General features: G+C 37.0%; 1 protein-coding gene across 6 annotated transcripts in view; it reads left to right on the top strand.

Annotated features, from left to right (window-relative positions):
- Positions 1–26,954, top strand: part of TBC1D5 (TBC1 domain family member 5) — a 317,972-nt gene that overhangs the window by 248,834 nt on the left and 42,184 nt on the right. For all 6 annotated transcript variants that reach the window (XM_053978144.1, XM_053978285.1, XM_053978212.1 and 3 more), the window contains 3 exons: positions 10,404–10,489; positions 16,132–16,406; positions 26,729–26,892. In XM_053978144.1, coding sequence (XP_053834119.1) covers positions 10,404–10,489; positions 16,132–16,406; positions 26,729–26,892 — 525 coding nt within the window. The remainder of the gene's footprint in view (positions 1–10,403; positions 10,490–16,131; positions 16,407–26,728; positions 26,893–26,954) is intronic.

Below are 26,954 nucleotides of genomic sequence, written 5' to 3'. Positions count from 1 at the left end.
TTCTCAACATTGTATTTTCGCTATTTGCTGACATTGAAAGTGGCTATATATTAATATTAAATTCTAGCTAAATCCATGGAGAAGAATACATGACATTTCAAAGAAGTTGTATTAGTTTGTCATGACTGAAATTACAGATACTGCCAAAAAACTTAAGCAATAAAATATGGTCATGATCACTCATATAAGGAATAGACGGAAAAACCTGCATTCTAGCTTTTAATACTATTCACTATCTAAGCAATGAGTAACAAGGGGAAAACACATTGCTGAAATTTTGAACCAAACTCTTTGTACGTTTATTTTCAGCTGAATTTTCTTCTTAAGTAGCTGCCACCGTCTCCTAGTTTTCTCCAAGCTGGTTTCATGTGCCTGAAAGGCTGTTGAGTTTCACTTTCTTCTTCTTCAGATAAATTCTTTTCTATACACTCATTAACTGAGGTGCCGCTGCAGAGCTGCAACTGTCCTTTGAACGCTGCCGTTATGTCAGTATTGTTGTCTTGCCGTTTGTGGCAGGAGAAAAGCAGGTTTGGGGTTGTTTTGTTTGTTTGTTAGCATTGTGTGTGCAATCTGGCATTAATTACCTGTCTTTAATGACCAGATTTCAGCCAATCAGAAGTTGGGATCTGGCACTGCTCCGGCATTAGCAGCTCATTAATTTGTACCTCCACGCAGAGGTACTGCTGGGGTGCAGGTCCACTTCGTTACAGGGGTACCAGCAAGGGGGAGGGAGACTCTCAACAAACATTTTTGCTTTTTAGTTTTGATCATGAAGAATGTGACTGATACTTCAGGAGCAATAATACATTGGGGGGGGGGGGGCGGGTTTAGGTGCATGAAACATAAATTATCAGGATTCTGGGATAATGGATATCCCAGTGATCCCAGTGCAGTATGAGCTGCCTGTACTTTAAGTAAGGAGAGTTGCCTGACTGAATACGGTCACCTGTACTTTAAAGAAGAGTTACCTTTACAGGTACCTTTACAGGATATTATTGATAAAGGAGATTAGGTTTTCCAGAAAAGCTAACTATAGATCTGTTTATCTGGAAGAAAAGGACTTAGGGGAAACAAAAAATAAAGGCATTTACTTTTAGTGATTCACAGAGAACTTCTATTTGCCTTAATTTCTGAAAGTTTAAGATCTTGCATATGCAATGCAAGGTAGATAGATTTTTATGGACAAATATGTGGCACCATTCTCAACTTGACCTCTGCTTTTTTAACCACATTCAATTCCTTGTACTATACTCAAGCATTTTGATGTTCTAACATTCCTGTTTGCAAATACAGTGAGGTTAAATGTAATCTAAACACCTCACTTCAAATAAATCAATGTTTTTTTCTGTAACTGCATGCTAAGCTTTCATGGTGAAAACCTTACCATGAAAAAGCATGAAAAGCTTTCATAAGCTATCATGGTGACCATGATATTAACTTACTCTTTGTTTATGTTCTTGTTCTTAAAATGAGAAACTTATCTTTTCCAATGAAATAGTCTATGCTTTGTTTTAAGAATTATTGATTTAAATATTCAGTTATTGTGTTTCATTAATAGAATAAGGTATGACAGGCGGCTAAGAGTTTAATGATAAATTACTTGGAATAACCATGTTGCCATAGTACCACATAAAAATAGTAAGTGTACCATGAATTAAAAATCCGCTTCATTTTTGTACATTTGTTTCAACACCTTCTTTCCCCATGCACCTATGCATTTTAGAATACAAAAACTATGTGATCAATATTTGTGATAGAAGAGCTTTGTTATCTCTCTCAAAGTTCATTGCAATCTCTTCACTGGTACATTAACCATTTAATCAACCCACTCCCATAAAATAGTCGTTCTCAATATATCCTGTATGTCACAAGCAGTATTTTCAGGAAAAAAAACTTGCAAAGTGGTTGGTTAGTCATCTAGTCAAGGCTTCTCAAATGAGAAACCTTTCGATGTCCTTCTCATTCTGCAGTACCATATGCAAGACAGTAGTCATCACTCGAAGGAGAAAGCTGATCTTTTGGATTGCCAATGGCAACGCAGTTCCCAAGTGTTGCTCTCTCCTTAGTGTTGCACACACAGGCCAGTTGTGTGGGTAAGAATCACAAACACTGTATCCATCTAAGCTGAACAACCATTACATTTAAATTAATAGGAAAACGGTGGGAAATAATATGGAATAAAGCAAAGCTTCCAGAACAGTGTCACCTCCTATAGTAAAGCTATGCCACAGGTAAGGCTTTGGTGAAGAAGCAAAGGACTTGTCCCAGTTCTGTGTGGGGCCATGCAAGACAGTGCTGCAGTCCCCTGCTGGTAGCAAGAGCAGAACCCAGCCAGGTGACTTCGTCCTCATTGCCCATCTTGTGTGGCCCAGCAGGAGGGAGAGCCACTGGCCTCCTTAAGGGCAGGAAGGAGTGGGTGGTGTGGCTGCTTATTTCTGCGAGGGTCAGGAGGTGCAGAGTCTTTCAGAGGAAATGGCTAAAGGTTAGTTAGGAACTACTCTTTCTACTTTTGGCTAACATTTGACAGCAAGTCTCCAAGACAAGATGGACCAGAAAGTTCTCATTAGAAGACAGAATTTTTAAATTCTGTTCCTTCTATTTGAGAAGGTTGACATCCTCAGTAGCAAAGTAAAAGCAATTCTGATTGTACTTGCTGCTAAAGCAAGAAGCTGAAGCATTTTAAGCTCTTAATTACTTTAGCTACCAATAAAACTTATTGCTTGTGAATTTCTTAGGGCTGTTTCTTTCAGCTGATAGGTTTACTTCTGTTTAATATGTCATTTAAGGCTACTGACCCTCTCCTAAAAAAAGTAATAATGTTATTTATAAAATTGCAGTTATAAAATGTATTTAACAGTGTTAGAGTGAGGTGATTATGGTTCTTCTTATGTGAACCTGACAATTCAATTAACCATTTCTAGTTTGCAAGGGAGTTTATCAAAAGGAAGCATTTAAAACACTTAAAGCAGTTTGATTCTACCTAATCAAAACTTCTCCATGTCATAATTTATTTACTAAAATTTGCAAAACACAAACTGTGAGTTATATAAAAGTTGATTCATAACTTTTCAATAATATGTGGAAATTAACTTTTGAATCATATCCAATCTATTATGATAGAATTTGAGTTCAGACTCTTCTGATAGAAATGTAGATATACTGCTTGTGTACCTACGTATTTTATAGTAAATATTAGTGTATCAATTGTAATGAAGGCTATTGGAGTACATTTGTATTGGGAAGTGCTTCTCTGAAAGAGCAAAATACTGTCAAGATAGAACTGGGAATGGTTTTGTTTTTTTTTCCTTTACTGTAACTTTTTATGGAAAATTAGGTTTGGAGATGTTATGTCTTTGGTCCTTTGTCTTTTTATGGAGCAGTAGTGATCAAAATGGCTCTCTAGGATAATTCCTCATGATTGGACTCCTAAATGAAAGGAGCTGCTTGTCCCGCAGCACCAGGCCCTTAGCTTCTCTCTGTGTTTCACAAGACTTGGATGTCCTGTTCCTTTCAGTATGGTGTGTGCATGGGGCTCTGTGAAAAAGCTTTTTTCATTCCCCTGGGGACCTTTTTCAAGTGGTTTATGTAGCACATTACATGCAGAACGTGAATTATTCTGTTTCTTCTCCTTGTAGTGAAAATAACCACATAGCACCTTAAAATGTTCTTGTTTTTCCCTGATATGTGAGATTTGTACAAGCATGTATCTGGAGAAGATGTAATGCTGTAAGTGTGCTTACCAAGGGGTGTATAAGTATAAGCTTCGGATAACTGCATTACTCACAAAGCCATCAGTGAGTTATGCAGGTTGTCCAAAACGAGTGCCAATAAAACCATAATGTGGTAGCTTTTCTGTACATAAAGATGTCATATTTTAAATCTCATAATTTGGAGCATTCCAGGGTTTAAAGCAAGGCTTGCTGTGTGTTCCCTTCAAAAGCCTGGAGCTTTCCTCCACAATGTTGTAAAACTCCTGTTCCTAACTGTGCGAGGCTGCAAGATGCCAGAGCATAAATCTGTCACGGGGTAGAGCTGAACACTGTCAGATTTATACCTTACTGTTTAGTTAATTTACTTCTTAAAACCAAGGGTTCAGCTGAAAAATAGGCAACTAAATTAAGAGGCAGATTTAAAAGGTACTTAAGCGATTCTGTTGATGCAAGATGGGGATTTTACACAGGTTATGAACTTGAACATTGGCAGGTCAGAGTCTTTTTGTCTGGAATATCAATAAAAGCTGATTTGGTAGGATTTGATCTACCTGTTAAAATGCAATACGCTGTAATACTATAAATGAAAATAAAAAAAAGGCTTCCCAAGCAGTTAGGACAAGAAGCCAAAATACACAACTAGAAATTTCTTTCAGTCAAGTCACTGAAGCATTTTTAAATCTCACTTGTCATTTTTTTTCAGTTCTTCATCTCTTGTCATAGAATGCCCATGTGAGAGAAAGCATGTGTGTATGAAGTTAAAAACAGACCATAACGCACAGTATTTAAAATATCTTCCTGGTGTCTCAAATTTCTAGTTGCCAGGGGAATGGAGGATTGTCACATAACAAAACTGGAGATAATTTATTTCAGCCTAATCAGAGTTCGGGGGTCTTCTATTCTTGACCCAATTAACTGAATTTTCTTTCCTTTTCTGTTTTTTCTGGGAAATTTTGTTGCTTGGGGGGAAGAAAAAAAATTCCTTCATTTTCTTGAGAAACAATTAAATACGATAATTCTTCATGCTGTTATTGCATTGTAAATAACAAGGTCTGTGATTGAGACCCTTAGCATCTTCTGAAAAATGTAAACAGGAAGCATTATTCCCAGTTTGAGGATTATGGCATTCCTTTGCCAACACCAATATTAGTGCATGGATCTCCTGACTCCTGCGATTAAAGGAAGTTCTTTATTAGTTCTGTGCAGTGTATCCTTCTTATTTGTGCTGCTTTCATACACAGGGTTGACAGACTATCAATCTATGTTTTAGATGGTATTTTGCTCTTGGCCTTGAACCACTTTTGAATTGGCAATAGTACCTTACATTATATAATGTCTCGCTGGGTTTTTTCATTCTAATAACTCAGTGGTTCATAGGTGAATAAAATACCTTTTGTGCTCCAGCAGGATGTTTGCTGCAGAAGGTATAATAAGGGAAGAGGAGAATTAGCAGGTGAAAAGAAAGGTTTATTTGTTTGGGAATAGTTTTTTTCTTTTTCACTTTGGGTGCTTTGGAGTTTGGGGTGGTTTGGTTGTTTAGTATACAAAATACTGCGATATGCTTCTGTAATGTTAAGCCTTTGCTTATACTGTGTAAGTGTGTTCATGTGGGGTGGAGATAGCTGCCTGAACATCTGACAAAATAAAAAGAGGAAAGGTGAAATTCTCTCTCAAGTTATTAGCTAATAATTAGTAAATACATCACATTAATTATTAGTGCCTAATGGAAAACCTGCTGCTGAACTAAACAAATTGTATCCTTTATCCACATCTCAGCTGCTATATTTCAGCTCTGTTCCCAGTCAAAATTTTTGTCATGTTTATGTCATCTTTAATGATAAAAGTAGCATAGATGATCTAGCAGGAAAAGGTCAGCCTTTCCTTACCTCTCAGCCCTGCTTGAATTTCGGGTCACATAATCCTCCGACTTTCATTAGAAACAAATGAAAGGGAAAAAAAATAGAATTTTAATACAAAAATTTCTTAGGCAGTACAAGAATTATGAAGAAATCCAGTATTGCCATGTCAGCTGACAAGGGGAAAAAGGAGAAAATTAGCTCCCTAAAAATAATTTTTTTAATAAGTAGGACAACATTCCATCATGATCCTCCTCTTTTTACATATGTTTGGTTCAGTCTGGGTTTTGATTTAGGCTTAAAATATTAGTAGTTTAGGGGAAAAAACAATAAATATTTGGCAGCATTTGGATAATATATTGGCAAAAATTAGTTTTAAAACATTCCATTTGACACTAGTGAGATGATTATTTTGGTCAGCCTATTGTGCCTGGATGTAGAATTCACTGCTGCTATTTTGTTCGATTTTTCTCTGTTGCATTGAGGTTCTCTAGTTTCAGATACAATCTATTAAGTGGAGTATTTTTTTAGTAGCTGAGGTTTTCCCACCTGCCTACCCTAAAACACCTGCAACATATGTTTGTGTAACCCTGCAATGCTTTGTGGTTTGGGCCTTGAGAAATTCCCCCAGAGCTTTTTGCTTATAAACAGCTGAGCAATTCATTTCTCTGATGACAAGTGTTTTTCCTTTGGCATTGAGGCAATAACATGTTTGTTAAAATACGTCTCTTTTTTGTTAGATATATTGAAAATCTTTTTTCATTCTTGTCTCTTATTCTGAACCTTCAGATTTTGTGCAAAATTGTCTTTGATTTTTTCCCCTCGTTAATAAAACTAAAAAGGGAGAAAAGAAAATATCTTAACAAAGAAAAGTGTTATTGAGATTTCCTCCACTTGCACCTGCATGTAGACTTTTAAACATGCTGTGTATTCAGGGGTGAGATACCAGGTGCATTGTAGAACAGCCTGTGACTTCTGTCACACACGAATATGCTTTGCTATATCCTGTCTATTCCGTGGGTAATGTGATGTGATGAGTCTCCAGAGGCCAGGGAAGAAAAGGGGTTTACTTGGGAATTTGAGCATATGGAGCAGGATGCTTAGCTGGTAGGAGCTGCTTTTCAGCAGTTTGTGCAGGTTTAGGGGATCAGCTGCATTCAGTGTGATTCTGACCACAGCATCAGACCCTGGGCTAGAAAAAGTGCAGCTGTGGGTGTAAGTTAGCTCAGCCCCATGGCCCTGGAAGAGGATAAAGGCAAATAGAAAGTCCCCAAGAACCTTCTGGCAGCTGTGGGAATTGGAGTGGGTTAGTCTGGGGGTGGCTGGGACTACACAGGAGGACAGGGAGGGCACTTCAGCAGGCAAATGAGCTGGGGACAATGGGATCTTTTAGGCAAGGAAAGGCTCAGCTGCAGGAGTGCCTCAGAGATATCTGAAACATTTTCAGGCTTTTTTTCCCTTTGGACTTTGGCTATTACGTTTTGAAGAGACAAAATCCAAAATCACATCCATTTCTGTGTGCTTCTATGTGTGAATTTCATACATTGTCCTTTTAAAAGCATAAACTGGGCATTTTCTACCAGTTGAAACTATGTTCACTCTAAATAGATATTAAGATTAGAAGAATTGTAAATCCAGCAGACTACTCCTAGAAAATGGTTGTGGGAAAGGGAAGGGTTCTAGTATTGTCATAGACAGCTTTTCTCTCATTTCTGCTCTCTCTTTCTCTTTCCTTATTAGGGGAAAACCGTATATGTGTTAATCTGTATAATTCCCTCAGCCATCACACAATTTCTTGGAGGGATTCAACAAACTATAAATTTGAAGGACTGATTTCACTGTCATTTTGACATTATCCTTTTAAGAAAAAAAAATCATTTTATCCAAGTTAGTAACAACATAATGTACATAAATTGAAAAATAAAAGAAATAACTTTGGTTATTTAAATAATGAAAAATACAAATTGGATCTTTCTAAATGGCACTGTGTAGGAAAAACTGGTTGCTGTGAATATTTTAAGCAACAGAGGTATGCTTTTTGTAAATAAATTTAGTCCTTAGTTCTGATACACAGGTTGCAATTTAGAGGACAGCTCAAATTGAATGCTTAGAGAGAGGAATTACTTTAAAATTCTTAAGGAACAAGCATTGTAATGGTGTAGGTTTTCTGTTCTGCATTTTACATTTAACTTACTGAAATGGTTGAAAAGAATGCAAAACTTAAAGGACAACCACAGTGACATAAAGATCATAATCTTCAAAATAACGTATTTTTTACTGTCTGATTTTCAGTTTTCAGAAGTATTTAAATTTTCTGTGGTGATACTTCACAGATACTTGTCTGCTAACATATATATCAGGTTAGGTTTTTTTAAATACTGAAATTTTTTGAGAGGATATCTCAATGATGCTACAAAAGAAGTCGCAGTAGTAACCCCTGGCGTTTACTATATTGCATTTCTAATGTTTTTTCAGAGAGTTTTTTTTTCACTGCATGTAATAGTACTTTAAACTGCTTCTTCCTTTGATACCTTTAAACCTCACAGGAATTTAAATAGGCTCCTGTGAAAGTAATGCTTGAGCCTCATTCATATGTTCGAGTTAGATGTTATTCCTATTAATGGCTTTAAGTGCTTAGATAGTAGATCAGCTTTTCGTGCCTTCAATTGCTTGTCATTTCTGCATAAATATGTTTCAAGATACTGTTCCACATGATCTTTTCCTCTTGTTTTGGTTTTGGGTTTTTATTTAATTCAGAAGCAATGTGTAATAATCTTTTCTATTATTTATTGGGTGGTGAAAAAGAAATTTCAATGTTTTTGATAACTGTCAATGTATACTGAGTTATTGGAAGCAAATTGCAAATCTGGCTAGCACCTGGTAATTTGTACTTTACAAAAAGCTGTCTTATGGCTTAGAAGTGCCCATTATTTTAGCCATCTCTTACTCTTCAACCTTACCCTTCAAAACATCTAAAGAAAGAAGTTACTTAATTCATAGGAGAAAAGTTACACTGTTTGATTACTCAGACAGAAGTCTCAGAACCATCAGTTATCCTCATCATGTCAGTTTGGATTTGATTATCATAGAAATGTATTGAATTACCAAACTAGAGCAATAGTAACTAAAGCTGATTCATTGTTATTGCTGTCAGTTGATGAGGACTGACTTTCAAGCTCTATGAATCGTTTGAGTTATTCAAACATTGTTTTTATAACAGGAGATGAAAAATGTAGAACAGCCATTACAGTGTGGGTGGTAGGATAGATGAGAATTTTTTTAATGTTTATCTAATAGCTTTTAGTCACTTCATTTTTAATGAACATTACAAACATATATGTTTAAAATGTTTATTGTGTTTCCAAAGAAATGAGACATTTCATACAAGATTAAATCTAACTGCAGGAAACAATCTGGAAATTCCCACCCTTAAATATGCTTCCAGAAATCACCCTGGCCTTTGGTATCTACCAATTCTATAAATTTTCTTCCCTCCTTTTATGCTCATGCAATGTTTTGGTCTTTGAAATTCAAGTGCTGTATCCTCCTCCAGAAACAAGATTTTGAAGGAAGGTGGGCTATCTGTAGGTACGTGGAAAATGAGAGGATAAGACTGCAGATACTCCAGTCTGTAATGAAATCTGAAGAGCAAATATACCATGTGAAACTGAAACACCTGAAGACTGACTTTCAAAAATATAATGTCCTCTCACCTGTGAGCAACAGTTTTGGAAAGGTCAATACAAGGTTCACTAAAACTGTATTTACTACTAGCAGGACTTACAGAATATAAGGCAACAGCCAAAAAATTATTAAACCTTTGTAGCAAGCACTTAGAAAGTATTTACATCTCTTTTATGCAATATATCAGGTCACTATGCAGAAATTTTTTACCACTTTACCATTTTCTCTTGCACTAGAAATTATTTAAGCCACTTCTCATTATATATATATATATTTTTTTTTAAAGAGCCTCTCTGTACCGCTCTGTTATTTCGTTTTCATCTGCATGCAAATTTTTTTACTTAAAAATATTTAGTTGCCCCTCCAAATAGTGTCCTTTAGGAGGATGCATGTATTCGATCAAGATACTTTATGCATATACTGCAGTCTATGCTTAATGTTCAGTGGATTCTTAGATCCCAAAAGGATGATTTCAGGACTACTGAAGGCAGCATATTCCATGAAAGAGTTTCATTATATCAGAAGTGGAGAATAACAAGTGGATTCTGGTTTCAATATTAATTATATACACTTCATTATAGGACAACAGTTCTTTATTCATGGCCTCAGTTTTCAGTACGGTGAAATTTAGAGAGGAAAAATGGGCTCTGTGTGCCATCTAGTGGGATTGTTCAGGTTGTCTCACTAAAATTAATTCTTTGCCTAACAGGGATACAGCTAGTGATGTATTCAGTTAAAAATAATTGCTATAGTTTCTCCGTACTATTGCCATTTTCTTTAAAAGCATAGCACTTTAGCTTGGAGGTAGTCAAATTTCATACCTGACCTGCAGAAAGAAATCATATCAGTATCTGTTCTTGTCCAAGAATTATTGATTTAATTAGGAATGCTACCACTACAGCAAACAGCCTCATCACCATGTGGAAGAATACTGATTTCTGTGAGTATGGAATGAACTTACAGGTAGAATTTGGTATTATGTTAAGTATTTTAAGTCTTCACTTTAATGTAAATGACTTTACTGCCTTGAAAAACCAAGACCTCAGGAAAAGAAATTTTTCTGTAAGTTTCTAATCCTCTTTAATGAATGTATTTCATGTCTCTGCTTAAAATCTCCCAGAAAATTACAATGAAGTACTCTTTTATTTTTTAGCGAAATCCAAGACCAGTGACTCACCAGTTCCAACAAAATTTAGATTATTACAAAGCACGTGGAGCAGACTTGATGAACAAAACCCGGTAAGCTATTTCTAAATATATGTTCACCAAACTAAGACCTTACATAAACAAAATGTTTCAGAAGTCACATTTATCCTAAACAGGAATTACATAAGCGTTATTATAGAAGCGTTTATTTCAAATCTGTCCCTTGACTATTATTAAATTTAAAAATTTTAGTTTTTACTTGTAGTGTTGCAGTCACTCGCTGGAATAATTTTAAGGGAGGCTGAGGACACTTTTACACAGTGACATGTATCCTAAGAACAGAGTAAAACATTGCCAGTGTGAGTTCTGTAGCTGAACTAATTCTGATAATGCACCTAATTGCAATTGGAAGTATCCATGTACCAGAAGCTAAGTTAAATGAATGTAAATCTAGTTTGAAGTAATTTTTACAAACTTTACCTCCCATCTTTTAGAAGTGATTGTATCAATAATGCCAAAATTCCTCATTAAGGCTATGTTACTTGGGTGGCCACAAGGTGGGTGCCAATGGCTGGTGGCTGCAGGTGAGTCCAGCATGAGGCATAATGCTTCAGTTGTCACAGGCACTTTCTTGGGTTGCATGTGGCCCCAGCAGTATCCTCTGCCTGCTGATTCATGGGAACTTGCTGGCTTTTAGACTTTTGTGTCTGTCACATTCTGTTGAAATCAGCTACATTAAAAGCCAACTAAAATTAAAATGGAGTCATCCGAGAAGGTTTTAGAAAGGGACAAAGAAGGAGAAATTAAAGTTAAGTAGAGTGACTGCAAAACCATCTTTTTTTTTATAAATCAGGCTTTAAAGCTGAGGACAACTGTCAAAAATTACTGCATTTTATTGCATTTTCTTAATGTTTTTACTTATTCTTTTGAAAAACTATCTGCAGTGTTACCTAAACTGGAAAAATAAGTTGTTTGAAGTTTCAAAAAGAAAGATTTCAAGGATTTTGAAAAAACAAGTAAATCATAAAGCCCAAACAAGAATGACACCTGCCGGAAACCTAAATTGCAAGAAGAAAAAAGTGACTAAATCTATGTAGGAATATAAATTAATTGCACACATATACTCAGACTACACACCAAATGAGATAGGAAGTTGTTTAGAATCATTCAGATAGAAGAAAATCTGGGATAAATTCATCTCAAGACAGGAATGCTTAGAGTAGGTCAAATGTGGTAAAGCTGTTTAAGATTGGACTAGGGAGAGAACTGGAAGATGTAACATTAGAAAATGTTTCTGCAGTGAGCAGAGATGGGTTAAATCAACTACCAGGTCTATTTCATCTTTAATTCCACAGGCTCAGTGATATGTTTAAAATACCTTGACAAATCTCCAATATATATTGCTTATTTTATCACATATAAAACGTTTTAATCAGTCATATTCATCTATTTGTCTCTCATCTCTTGTAATGATTACTCACTGAAAAGAGAAATGCCTTTGAATAAGGCCTGCTTAAAACAAAGCATTTCCATCTTAGCAGAAAACTGCAGAGATTGAATCATCTTCCTACTGCTAGTTTAAAAATACACCATTCACAGTCAAGGTCAATGATGCTTATTGTGATAAAACAAAATTGTTTGCTTCGTGGATGGAATTCATGTCTCTTTGATACTCATATTTTTAAACTGATGCCTTACTTTTAAATGCATCTGCTGATAACTCTACAATGTAAATCAATCAGTATTTTTCTTGTAATTGTTGTGCATGTCTGGTACATTTAGATGGCTAAAATGTAGATTGATCCACGTTTGATGGCTGTAATCATCCTTTGCATTAATATATCAGACATTTAAATGGTAAGAAATAGACACATTGTTCTTATTTTACTGAACTTCAGCTCACTTTTAATGTAAGTCCTCCAGAGATGTAACACCTCACTATTGTTCATTTTCTGAAGCTGTAATTCAGAGAAATTGCACATATTTTACTTCACAATGCATTTTTAAAACCACCTCTTAAAAAGATACTTAGATAGATAGCATCATTTTTTATTTTTCATTAATTTATATATGTTCTGAGCTGATCATTAGCAGTGGCAGTTCATAGCACAGCCGAATCACACCACAGGTTATTAGGAGCTGTGATAACTATCCTTTCTAGTTGTCATGTAGTTCTAAAATATTCTTGCATTTTACTGTTGGAAGCATTTCTAAAAATAATGTTTCAGACATAAAGACTTGGCAATTGTTTATGTTTGTTGTTCCTGTAAAATGAAGTTTTTTTCAAAAAGTATCTTTCCAACCATCTGAAAAATCAAACTAATTTGTCCTAGTGTAGATATATGTCAAACCAGCAAATCAAACAGTGTAGAAGAAAAACTGACACCTTTTTATTAAGCAAAATATAGCTGAAAAATAAAGAAACAAGAGAGAAACAAGCTGCTGGACACAAATACACAAACCTCTGTATAAGCTTTGTTTCCCGCATCTGTGTATTATCACAATTCCAATGATACATGAAGCTCAAAGTGTCCAGTGGCTTTGTTGCTCAGATGGCCTGTTAGTGTAAATCACTTACTTTCAGTAAATATAATTTTTTGTGCAAAGTCAAGGGGCTTTTTTAGTGATTGTTAAGGTTCTAGATTTAGAGACAATGTAAACTTAGGACTCAATGTGCAAGCCATTATCTTCCTTCTAAGTGAATGTTTCAGGTGAGTAAGTGATATGTACCACCCCAAACTCCAACTTTAGTGATTGTTTTCAGTAAACAGAGAGAAAAAATGTACTAAAGTTTGGGTTCTGAATCTCAGCCATATTACTAGTATGACCCCTAAAACTGGCAGTATAATGAGATTTATTGCAACTGTTGATAACTGAGCTCCCATTCAGCTTGACTTCATCTATTAGCAGATTCCTATAAAAGAAAAGAGAAAACTAAGCCTACTACAGGCAGATTATTAAAAAGAAGCAGTCCATTGAGTGTTGATTCATGTACCCAACTTCTTTTCTTGTCTGGCATAATTTGCTAGAGCAGCAACTTCAGTTTGAAATGCTGACATTTGTGCTCCTGTATCCATCACAAAAATAATCAAATATTTAAAAGGGCCCAAGGGAAAAGTGATTATCAAATCTCCCTGGCTGTTTCTGTGAGCCTTCACATATAAATCCACTCCATCCAGTGGCCAGTCCTCACTCAGAACTGGTTAATCTGGTAAATCCAGGTTCTGGGGGGGCTTTGAGGGGACCAAAGTGTTGGACTCCTTAGTGGGGTGACTCATGTCCTTTGATCTTCAGTGGGAGTGTGCTGGCATCCTTCGCTACTAAGGAGTGGCTAAAGTTGTTTAACAGCTTGGACTTAAGATATTTCTCAGGTGGAATCTCAACTTCAGTCTCATGGAGTGCTTTTCACACTGCTGTTGTTGCTTTCCCCACCTTTTCAGGGGGATCTCCTTCAATTAATCTCATTTCCAGAGAGAGTGAGACTGTTCATTGCGCAGCCTGAGCAATGGTGGGGAATGTTCATACCCCTTGCAGGAGGCTGTTAAAGGTGTATTGCCCTCCCTTCCAAGCCTGTGCCAGCTAAGCAACGCATAAAGGCACAGTATTGGCATCCAATTGCCTGAAGTAAACTGGAAGCCATGACTCTGTGTTGGCTCCTTCACCACCCAGGCAGAAAAATTAGAAGGGGACTTTGAAACCACCCCGTCAATGCTCAATCACACAGGTGCTTATATTGTAGCTATTGAGTTTGCAGTGGTGGGTGTTGCAGCTGTTAGTGGAACCAAATCAGGTATAACTTCAAAAATTCCATTTTGTGCTGCAGCAAAGATCCAGCAATGTAATACACCAGCAATCCTTGAATCACTCGGTGCAGGCACTGCATGGAGCAAGTGCATGGCTGTCTCGATTTCTTTCAAGGTCAGGATCAGCAGACTTCTGCTTCTCAACCAAGATCCACCAAACATCCAAAAACTCCTCCTCCTTCCCTTCAGCTGGGGGGTGCAAACCTGGCCTCAGCAAAGCACCTGAAGCTTTTGCACATCAGTGATTGTTTGAGTCACTCACCATTAACACTTCAGTCTCACAGCTACTCAGTTTGCTTTTGAAACGATCTGGATCTCCTGCAATAGTATTTTATAGTTCTGCAGATGCTTTCCTCATAGTGACTTTGTCATTCACTCTCAGATGACTGTGGAAGGACTTTTTGTAACACCAGTGGCAATCAATAAAATCGGGAGACACAGAAACATCCTGTAATTATTATTAAGCAATCATTCTTTCCCAGCTTCCATAAATTGGGAAGCAACACTTGGTCCCAGTCTCTGTACTGCTGTTCCTCCTAAAAAATTCTAGATTCATGTTTCTTCATCACCAGTATATGGCAGAAGCACCCCATACAGCTTGGGGTGTATCTTGTGAGTGTGCAGGCTCTCATACTTCCTTCTGACAGCTCTTTATCTATTCTGAGTATCTATTCTGATTCTAAACAACTCAGCTGTTGTTATTTTCTGGATGTGCTCTATATGTGTGTGCATGTTTGTATTCTGTATTCTAAAAAAAACCCCATCTCTGGAGACAAATAGAGAAATTAGAGGAAGAGCAAAATCAAAATTACTCTTCCAGGTGTCCGCAGAAGTTACAAATTACCCGTATTAATTCATTTGTCGTTTATTTTTAGTTCAGCTTCCCCAAAACATTTTAAAGTATTTTTCCCCAGTACAATGATTGTGTTGGTTTTAATTACATTTCTTCATGTTTTTAAAGGACAGCTATTTATATCATGGAAGTACAGATCAGTAAAATAAAACCTCAGGAGTGAAAAGGTCTTTGTGGTTGTGATATATTTCTGTGAAGGGTATTTCAAGCATTAATTATATAAGGCAGGGAATTACTGCATGAACAAATAGGAATGGCTTTGCTAATCTGTGGGTTATATGAACACTTCCACTGGGAATTAAAAGGTTCTTTGCCTCTTTATTTTAGACACATTAAATGGTTTGACAATTTCCTCATTCTTAATGTTGCATATAACTGAAGTGAATTAAATAGCCACTGTAGTTAAAAATAAAAAGTAACAATTATAAGGATTGTGATTCAGTATATGTGTTATACCCTGAAGCAGTTCCTTCAGCAAAATCACTTTAGAAATCAGGATTCCTGTTAAAAAGTGCTTGGCTTGAAATGATTGGGCTGTGCAGAAGGTGAACTCAGAGCAAGAGACATCTAGCTCTGCCAGCCTGAAAGGACAGTCTAGTGTTAGCTTTGCTTGCTGAAAGAAATGTTTGGGGTTGAGTAATTTTAAACATTGGAGAGAATTTAATCTAACAGAAATAAATATTAAAGCAGTCCTCAAATAAATGCAGAAGTTCAATTTTATACAGTTTTAGATTCTGTGGAGTCTGGATTGCTTTTTGTCACTCTTTTTTTCCTTTTTTTTTTAATTTAGGAAGGCAAATTAAGAAAATTGCTACAAACTCACTTTGTTTGGGGTTAGTCTGCATTTTTCAGGGAGAAGGATGAAAAAAAATTGTCCACTTCTGGTTGGGAAAAATTCATACCACACCCAGTCCCTGTGGTCTCTGTGTGTATTCCAGTGCAACTGTAGTAAAACACCTTCTTTATGATGTTCAAATCTTGGATTTTTATCTCTGAGTTTTGAAGAACGATGCTTGTATGGTTGTGCCTGTCCAAACCATTGGCAATGATGCAATGATTTCTCCTCTTTTTTTTCTCAGTGCCAGTGCTAAAGCCACTCCTCTGAACATAAACAAAGTCTCTAACAGCTTACTGAATTTTGGCCGAAAGCTCATTGCTCCGGCCATGGCTTCGGGTGGGGCAGTGGGCACTCCTGCCGGCGGGAGCAGCTTCCCTCCCTCTTCAATGCCAAGCAGGAGCACAGTGGAAGCCCCTCAGCACCAGCAGCACCACCACCAGCACCAGCAGCACCACCACCAGTCACAGCAGCAGAGGATGATGAAGTCTGAAAGCATGCCAGTTCAGCTGGGCAAAGGTAAAGGGGAAACATGTGGTAGCACCGTGACTGAGAGAAGCTTTGTTGTACATCTTCATTGCTGAAGAAAGTTCTTTCTTCTGGTGATTTTTATATCACTGTGTATATATTTGGAGGAAACAGCAAAAAAATATTTTGTTAGGCAGGATGCTTATGCCAAGTACAACAGCATAGTTGCAGTGCAATACAGAATTAGATCTTATCTCAAGAATGTACCAATACTGTAAGAAGTTAGAACTTCTAAAAATATATGAACCAGAAACTGCATCAGACAGGCCAACAAACTTAATCATTACCATATGAAACATGAACCAATTAATTTTTGAGATTTTTAGATGCAACCTTTTTTTAACTGGAAGACTAATTTCATACATGTTTTTTTCAGGTTATTGAAAAAAAATGCATGCATAACAGTATTAGCTAAATACATAATAATAAGTGAAGGAAGTTAGAGAGTAATTCTTAATAAAGAAATTCTTATTCCCTTTAGAATGTGTGGAACTTATTTAAGCCGTAAGATTAACTTGTCTTTTAATAATTTGTAATGACCCTCTGCACTTAATTTAGTAAACACTGCGTCTTTTTCTTAAGCCTTTCTTTTTATATTTCTTGAGGACAGCTTATTCAAACAACAAACTCACAAGCTCAGCTATGATAGTTGTTTGCTATACTCTGCCACGCTCAAGGTAGGTTACTGCTTTTCATCTTCAGCCAGCCAATGGCAGTATGTGCTTTTCAAGGAGTATGTAGAGCAAAACAGTACCTGCTGATTTAACAACTCATCCAGTGTCATGGTTATGAGCTTGAGGGCTGATGCTGGTTGCCCTGAACCTTTGCATAGAATTGCATCTTTTTTTTTTTTTCCCACCAGATTTGAAAGTGTAAAAGAAGGGAAGTAACACTTCATAGATGAAGTTGTGTTCTCTCTCTTTGCTGTGGCACCCTTATGGGTCCCAAGACCCTTCATGATGCATGGCATCCCCAGCAGACACTGAGGGAGCTGAACTGAAAGGTACAGCTGTTCTTTTGGAGCAGACACATACAGGCACTTCTGTAAGGGCCACTGCAGCTGCTTGGCAAAATCCAGATATGAGGCTTCTCTTAGCTAGAGAAGAATCTCAAAACTTGCTCCAGCAAGGCTTTTACAGTACAGAGGTGAAACTGAAGGGCACTAAAGCTTTGATACAAATCCTGTTCACAACACTGGAAGCAAAATTAGCTGTGGAACAAAATTATTTACACTGTTTCAGAGAGACCTTTTCTTTGCTTTTTTAAGAGTTTTCCTTATCACATTAAGAGCTGATAAGAGTTTTTCTCTTATCACATTATTCTCTTTTCCCCTTCTGAGTAAAAGTGGTCCTTGGGTAGCTGTTTTCTTTCACTGCTTAATGTAGTAAAAGCTCACAATTTGAAAAAAACTTCTATAGATGGAATTGATTGTAGCTTAATCTTGATGTGGCTGCTAAAGGATGGCCTGTTGTATGGGGCAATTAACATATATCATCGGGAAATGCACCTGATACTTTCCATACAAGAATCAGAATAAAAAATTTTAGCTATGTTTGGTCATTGTCATGTACAAGCTGTGTTCATATTGCTCTATCAACATGAATATGGAGATTTGGTAAAGTTATGAAGAATGTATGATGTAGGGCACAAAGCATTTTCATAGCAAGAGGAAAAAACATACTGCAGCTTCTTAAGTGTGTTCTGTCTATCCATATTTGGTACAGCCTTTCCAGAAGTAATTTATGGGCAACAAAATATAAATATACTATTTTTAATAGGTTCAGATGACAGAGTTTTGTTTTATGTATTAGTGTCATGCTTGTTGTTCCAGACCTGTACAGTTTTAAGTATTTTGCCTATAACTGTATAGAAATTTCAAATTATGGCAGCTATGTTTGCAAGTGCCATACTTTGTATTTTTAAAGAGACACAAAAAAATAACAAAAGGAAATAAAAAGTATTTTAGAGGCTCCCCAGTGAATTCTCTCTGAAGTAAGTTTACATGTTCAGCAAAAAATTCCTATTTGAAATGACACCATGGAGGAGACGTGCTAAAAATTGAAGCTTGCTGCAGTGACCTTTGTAAACAGCACAAGCTTCCTCACACCTTAAAAGCAAGAGCAAGTCTTTTCTGTTCTGTGGAGGACAGTAACACCACCTCAAGAAAGAGCTGAACAGCAAATCCAGTGAATGAGGGCACTCTCCACTGCTATGAGAAGCTGCCACTGCTTCTATCCCAGGCATTGAGATTTAGGATTTAAAATATATTCATATTCTCAGAAGCTCTTGTTCCACTCATGTTTGTGCTGAACTTTTTAGCTTCTACTTCACTGGCTTTTTCCTAGCTCTGGATTCTACTGTAGGTTTTGAGTATCTAAAAACTATTTGGCATGGTTTGGAAATACAAGGCTCCCAAATTACTAACTAGCTGTCACTAATTGTCTCCTGTTCTTGTTCTTTGCCGTGTGTTCAGCTCTCCTCAGCCTCCTGGAGCCTGGTTATTTAGCTGAGGTAGGCAGAGACATGGATTTGGGATTTAAATTGAAAGACATTTGCACTTCCAGCTGATGTAATACTCACAGATGTTCAGTTGGACAGTATAACAAGCCAAAGGGCTGTAAATCTAACAGGCATCAAGCCATAAAATAAGTCATCCATTCTTCTCTTACTGATCTTTTCAGGTTTTGAATGCTCAAGTAGTGCTGATAATTTAAATTAATACAGAGATTTATACGTTTGAAGAGATTAAATTAATTGGCTGATCTACTTTGTGAAGAAGTCCTTGGTAACAAAATACCTTGCAGGACTGTCAAAATAATCCTATCCCAGCTTTAACAGCTCTGTTTCAACAGAGTTACCACTCACAAACCAGCTAACATTCATGCTGCTGTACTCTAGATGAGGGATGACTGGGTTACATAATCAGTTGTAATTATTTCTCACTCCAAAGTTTTGGTACTTGCTGAATTTCTGTAAGAAAAAAATGCATAAAATTTAGATAATGGAAATGGGAAAACGACAGACTGGGAAAAAAAAAAAAAACACAACCGTAATTGCAGGCCTGTAATTCCAGATGAGTCTTCAGCATTACAAATCACAGCTGAACGAAGTATCCTGACATCTAATTGGAAATTCAGTTCCTCCTAATAATATATTAGTCTCATTCAGCCTGTCCTCAGCACAGGAGAAGATCGGATATCATTACTGATTACTTATGCAAGGTAGCCTGCTAACAGAAGAGGGATTAAAACATTCTCTTGATCTTGCACAGTGAAGTAATTCATTGGCACAAAAGTTGAATTCATATATTGAGTTTATTGGATCTTCAGTTGAGGTGGTTATTTTGAAAGATAAAAAAATTGATAATAGAAAAAAAAATGGGAAAAAAGTACAGTCGTTGCCCTGTGTGTTCCAGTGGATCCTTCATCATTCAGAAACTGGATATTCTTTGATTACCAAATGGCAGTGTATTGCCAAGAAAAAAAAAGCATTTTTCTTTCTCTTCTTCCCTGATAGTGCCGGATACAGTTTTCCTTCTAGATCATTTCACGGTGAAACCAAAAGGTTTTTGATTTGAATGCAGCTTTATCACAAGGACACATTAGACGATCAGTTAAAAGACAAAGTTCTGCCAAAAATGTATTTAAAGAGTTTCCAGGCTACTCATTGTTTTTATGAGTTGATACTACTGTGGTATTTGTTGTAACACACAGAATTTCCACAGTCAACACGTATGCCCTAAAGAAATGATCCTCCAATTTAGAATTATTTATAAAGTTAAATAATGATTTCAAATTATTTATTTATCTCTAGAAAATGAGTATGCTTTTCATATGGATAAAGAAATTGTCCTTATTAATAGTAGAACTGAGTACAAATTAAAGGAATAAAACACGGATTGACAAATAGGTTTGTTTTTTTTTTCCTTTTTGAAAACATAGAAATACACATATTATTAGACAAGTATGAAATTTTTTGGCAGTAAGGATACAACTTCTGAGCTCCTCAGTGTAAGAGAGACATGGAGTGAGTACTGTGGAGGGCTCCAAAAAAGATTAGGGGACTGGAGCACCTCACAAGGAAAGGCTGAAGGAGCTGGAACTGTTTGGCCTCAAGAAGAGGAGAGGGGATAATATCTAAAGGGAGGTGTGAAGACGGTGGAGACAGCTGCTTCTCGGTGGTGCCAAGCAGTAGAACAAAAGGCAATGGGCAGAAACTGATGCACAGGAAATTTTACCTGAATACGAGGAAGAACTTCCTTACTGTGCAAGTGACTGTGCCTTGGAATAGAGTGCCCAGAGGAGCTGTGGAGTCCCCTTTCCTGGAGATACTCAAAAGCCATCAAAAGCCACACAATCCTGAGTAATGTGCCCTTGGGGACCCTGCTTGAGCAAGGGGCTTGGGCCAGTGGTCTTCCAACCTCAGCCATTCTATGAAGCTCCCAAACAGCAGAATGACACTGTCTCTGTAAAGTGCCAGCGACAAAAGGGCTTTGACTCTTCAGTTAAGTTTACATTTTGATCTAAATCATCACTTAAAAGCACTGGGGTTCTGCAGCCTGTGACAACTGGTTATCCAACCTTCCCGTTTCCTTTTGCCTGTCCCCACAGCGCTCTCTCACCATGTCCTTTCTGTTCAAAGCAGGGTGCTCCGGCTGAACCCCCCAAAGCTGCGGCTCTTCCCTCGGCCGAGCTGCAGCGGCGGGGCCGCGCTAACGCTGTTGTTTGTTTGCCAGGCGAGGCGGGCGAGGCGGCGCCGCCGGGGCCGGCCCAGGCCCAGCAGCACACCCCGGCCACCACAGGTAGGCCCGGGCGGCGCCCGCCGTCGCTGCCACTGTCCCTCCACCGAGCGCCGCTGTTGTGCCGGCAGAGAGCTCGGCTCTCCGCGTCCCGGCCGACCGCTCTCTGTGTCTGTCTGTGTGTCTGTGTGTGTGTCTGTGTGTGTGTCTGCTTGTGTCTATGTGACTGTATGTGTGTGTCTGTGTGTGTAGGTGTGTCTGTGTCTGTGTCTGTGTCTGTGTGCCTGTGTGTGTGTCTGTGTGTGTGCCTCTGTGTGTCTGCATGTGTGTCTGTCTATGTCGCTGTATGTCTTGGGCATGTGTGTGTCCGTGTGCCTGTCTGTGCGTGTGTGTGCATGCGTGTGTGTGTCTCAGTGTGTCTGCGTCTCTTCACTGCCATCCGCTCTGCGTCAGCATCCGTCTGTGCTACAAACCTTTATGCTCTTGCACTTTGTAGCCCATTTCCCACTCTGTCATGGGGGCCAGTTCCACCATCATTGTCCCTTTTAGCTGCATTGCTTCCCTCTTGTTATATTTGAGGCAGGTATTTTGGGCCAAATATCTACTGTGATGCACTTGACTAAAAGGGAGCTTACCTGCCTTGGCTGAAATAAAAAGTATATGGATTTGTGTGATGAGGTGGTTTGAGTGAATTTTAAAAGTGCTGGAAGCCTTTGTTCCAATTTCAGTGTAGGAGAAAAAGGGAAACTAATTTATCTGAAAAGTTTTATAAAACTCATCTCATTCTTTTTGCAAATTTTAATACCCTACATCCTCACTATGGTGAATACAGACAGATGAGAGGATCTGAATGGTTTTGAATTATATATGGCACCATAACTTCTGTTCTTCTTGGTATCTTTTTCCTTGCTCTCCTTATAACTATGAAAACTATTCTTTTCCTCTGTAGGGACCAAACAGAATGAGCCATCAGTTTTGTATGTCTTTTTTGCATCTTCCTCTGATTTTTCATACATTTTAGCAGGGACCTCCACAGTTCCTGGCTATATCCCCCATAACTTAACTCAAACTTAGTAAGACCTGAAGCTCACTTTCCTTTCATTGTTAGTCTTCTCCTCCTTGCCATCACGTTTTACTTTATTATACAGCCTAATTATTGATCACATTTAATTTAAATTACCATTCTTTGCAAGACATGGGAGGTCTCCACAATACCAACAGGTTGGTCCCTTTTTCCACTGCCCATCTTGTGTGTTTTCTGAATGGTTTTGAGGCAGAGTATTTCTCACCCTGGGGTGAGTCCCACTATCATTAACAACAGGCAAGAAGTGAGCCACTTAGAAGCCAGCCCATGGAGATAACATTGCTCCTTTTTGCCTCAGAAATGGATGTATTTTTAGTGTGTGAAATCCTGTGCATCATTACTGTGCTCAATCATTACTGTGAACTATTTATGCATTTTAGAGTGCATACATACATATATACATATATATATGTATATATATGTATATATATATATATATATATATATATATATATATATATATTTGAGACATCCTGCACAGTAATGTATTTTGACTACTGCGTACGTCAGGGATCCTTACATATTTGTTCTATGTACTTCATAAGCATGTATTTGATTGCCATGTTTATGGGGTTTCTTCAGCCTGTTTTGTATAGGATTTAGGACCTTCTGGTATATGCTTAGATGCTCAGAGATTAGATTTCTCTAATGTCTTTTTTAAGGAACCACAATATATTTCTCTGATATTGGCAGAATGAGCAGACAAAAATGAGAGTTTTGATTCAGTGGTGTTCTCAGGCTCTTGATTAGGCTGCTAAAGAAGGACACGAGTTTAGTTATTAACTGTACTTTATTACAATCTTTATGCATTTTGATTCTACATGAAGGGTAAGACTTCTTTTTTATTTTTCCACCTTTTTTTTTTGTTTGTTTTTGTTTTTTTTTTTGAGGAGTAATCCAAAATTAGAAACTCTGTCCCATTACCTTCTTGTCAAGCTATTGAGTGAGCAGAATGTACCACACTGCACATTAAAAAAGATGTAAAATCAGTGAGACACAGAACAGGGAAGGTACAAATGGCATTTGTGTCATTGCCCTGAGATCCTAAAATCTGTGTGTTGTTACTACAGTGTTGTTTCCAAAGTTATATGAGGGTTGTTAATGCCTCGGTGCATACATGAAGGAAGGACTGAAGGACTTCATACATCTGAAGGACTTCAGAAGCAACGTGGTGACTCAGTTAAATGTTGTTGCAGCAGCTTCCTTAAGCGTTGGACTCGATGATCCTTGTGGGTCCCTTCCAAGTTAGAATATTCTGTGATTCATTACTTTGCTGTGTTGGGAAAATCATGGATGTCTTTTTTCTTTTTCCTTTTTTCTTTTTTCTTTTTTTTTTTTTTTTTTTTTTGACATTAGGGAAAACACGTATGATTGGTGTGATCTGTCTTTCAGCTTTCTTATTTACAGTTGTAAAAACAATGACTCCTCTGGAAATTAGAAAAGCCTATCACAGTCCAAGGATCCTGCTTTATGAGTTGCTGCACACTATAATTATTCATAAGTGCTGTTCTTTCTGTCTTAATTCTCAATTATATCCCCAAATAATCTATGTCACAGCAATGATCACAGGGTTGGATGCAGAATAAAAAAATATTGTTTCCTAGTAGTAATTTCCCTGGATTTGCTTATTCATGCAGAAGGATATTTTTACTTGGGTATCAAACATACAGATACAGTATTTTTATCACTTCTGGTTTGCTGTATCTCTGTCTTAGTTTAAGTAGATCTTGTATTGCTCTTATTTTTTATTTTCTTTATATAATTTATAGGCCATAAAAACCAGATTGTTCAAAGCTCTTAGTGTTACTTGAGCAAATTCCCTTTTAGGACACTTGTATTATTCAGTCCACAAAATCTTGTTTGGTTATGCAAGTAGTTGCATATTCTGTTCCTGTGAACTGTGATCCATCTTTTGAAATTAACTGTTTGCAACGGCCATGAGGACACTTCTCGGTCTTTTCAGTTTCTTACTATGTTTTCAACACTTTTTTCCTTAGAGCTGAAAGACAAAATATAGAAAAAAAATTCTCACATATAATTTTTTCCCTTGTTTTACCAAGCTGTATTATTTCATGTTCATATTTCATCTTCAAATACATTTAAAGTGCTCTTCTCTCAATATTATCTGTGGTTTTTTATCACATAATCTGCTTATTTGCAGGTGAATTGTGTTACATCCAGGCCATACAGTGAAGAGTATGTGAAAAATACACATGGCTCATTGTTTAACTTCTTTTGTTTGTTTTTTTAATCTTCACTCTATAGGGAGTATATCTTCTTATTACTAGGATGGTCAAGAGAGACTATTTAATCTGATGTATACTTAATGAATATTTTTCTGTTGCACTTTGTCCACCAAATAGATTTTTTAATTTATGTTTACCATTTATATTGGCTGCTCTTGTTTAGCTGTGTGAACTACTTTTATAAATGCTTTATTTGCTAAAATATGTGATTCCATCTGTTCCAAAACTATTTTTAAGTTTACCTACTTCAAAAGCACACTTCCATTTGCCACTATGAAATGCATAAAAAGCCTTTTTTCTTACATAAAGGCAACTGTAAGGATAACAACGTTGCTAAGTGACATGATTTTACCCTAAAATTACAAATTTTCGAAAAATTTCCTTGCAAGTGAATTATTTCTGCTGTTTGCCATGCAGTGTTTTCTCCTTTTTCATCTTCATAATTATTTACGGTATACCTGATTAATGCATATCCCATTTTTCTATAAAATGGGAAGGCAAAAGTTAAGTAAGATCTCAGTCTCAAGCACTTTTAAGGAAACTCCTCAGACTAGGTGGTAGGTAGTAAGTGACTGGAGGAAGACTGTGAAGAAACAGAAAAATCCAGTTGAATGAAGTTGGCGGCAAGTAAAGAATATGTGAAGAGAAAATTTAGGATAAGAAGTAGCAGAAGAGGCCGTGTGGAGGGATCTGAAGAAAAGATGGAGGCAGACAGGAAGGTCCACAGAAGCAGGGCATAAAATGTAGGAGGATTATGGGGGAGGTGAGCAGAATAAAGCAACAGGGAATGAAGGACAAGATGGGAAGCAATTTATCTGTGTTTTCTTCTAGGAAATATTCAAAATATTAAACCCAGATCCTTTCTTGGCTTTTGTCATTTAAGGTCTGTTTATTCACACATAATGTTTTGTTCTTTGCTAGTTCAGTCTCTTTGCATTTAACAGTCTCCTTGTAAAAAGTGTATTTCAAATAAATCTGTATTTATTGCCTTAAGAAAATGTGAATTATTTAATTGCAGAGGATCATACTTATTGCTATACATGGTAACATGAAAGCACACAAAAAAACAGAAGAAAGGAAAAAGGGAAACATAAACCCTCTCATCACAAGAGCCATCAAACAAGGGAGAATTCTTGTACTTTAGCTTTATGTGCTATTTAACTTTTTTCCAGTGTGGAAAACTCTACAGTTTCATGGAGTCATTCTAGCTTGACTTCATCATACACATGACAAAAAGATTTTTTTAAACTAGCATCTGTCCTAAGGCAACATTTTCTTAATGAAGGTTGATGAAAACTGGCATACTGAGGGTTTTTTTTTTTTTGTCCTCCTGGAACTAATGAAAACAAAATTTTAATTTAAATATTTGAAAACACTTGGTAAGCCTCAACTAGAAGAAAGCTAGCCTTATCAGAGGCTGCCTGTTGCATACACTGCCATGGTGAACCAGCCCAGGCTTCTCCCCAGATGTCTTCACTATGATAGTGGACAATACTGGATTCTTTTCAAAAGCTCCATGAAATGACAATAAGTAACTAATAAGTAGATTTCATCAAAATGTCTGTTAGGTGGAAATGGCCATAAAATTTGAAGTATGAGAACTTAACGTTCTTTTCCAAACTATTTTTTCCTGTTTAAAGTCTAAATATTGTGATCTAGATCTTCAGTGTCCAACCCACTTTTGGAATCTGAAGTTCTTGTTGTTAGCATTCTTTGCCAAATTTTATAGTTGGAAAAAACTATTTCCATTGTAGTGTTGATGATATCAGATTTTTTTTTAATATTTTTATGAGATGGTACTTTGCTCATTTTGCCACACAGGGGATGAAGTTCCTCAGTCTGTGGATATATTACAGTGCATATAATGAGGTGATTTATATATATATATATATATATATATAGACAGAGAGAGAGAGAGAGTCTGTGTATGTATATATATATACACACATCATTTTGCATATATATATATATATATATACATATACAGGTGTGTACTAGATAGTGTATGTTTGTGTATATATCTACATATACACAAAGATTTTGTGTTCTTCTCTCATACAGAAATTAAGTTCCATGTGAGAACAGTCCTTCAATCTCTCAGTGCATGCTGACACACTTCAACATTTCATTCTGTGTTGGGGTGTCTGTAACTCTCAGTCAATGTCAGTTAAGACAAGGAAGTATTTGTGGGGAAAAGGAAATGCCCACTGATTAATTGTTTTGGTTTTTTATACTTGCTTTACAGGCCAAAGTTCAAAAAACATCAGTTCATCTCCAAGCATAGAGAGCTTGTCTGGAGGACGTGAATTTACAGGATCTCCACCTTTGTCTGCTTCAAAAAAGGATTCCTTTTTCAGCACCATCTCCCGCTCTCGTTCCCAAAGCAAAACTATGAGCAGAAAAGAGTCGGTGGGTTCTTTTAGCTTTTAAACTATTTTAATGTCACACTGCATTAACTTACTTGTTAGAGA

The sequence above is a fragment of the Vidua macroura genome, chromosome 1 (genome assembly GCF_024509145.1).
Source record: "Vidua macroura isolate BioBank_ID:100142 chromosome 1, ASM2450914v1, whole genome shotgun sequence".
In the NCBI taxonomy this organism is placed as follows: domain Eukaryota; kingdom Metazoa; phylum Chordata; class Aves; order Passeriformes; family Viduidae; genus Vidua; species Vidua macroura.
The sequence above is the reverse complement of the archived record's forward strand: the minus strand, read 5'-3'. Positions and strand labels throughout refer to the sequence as shown.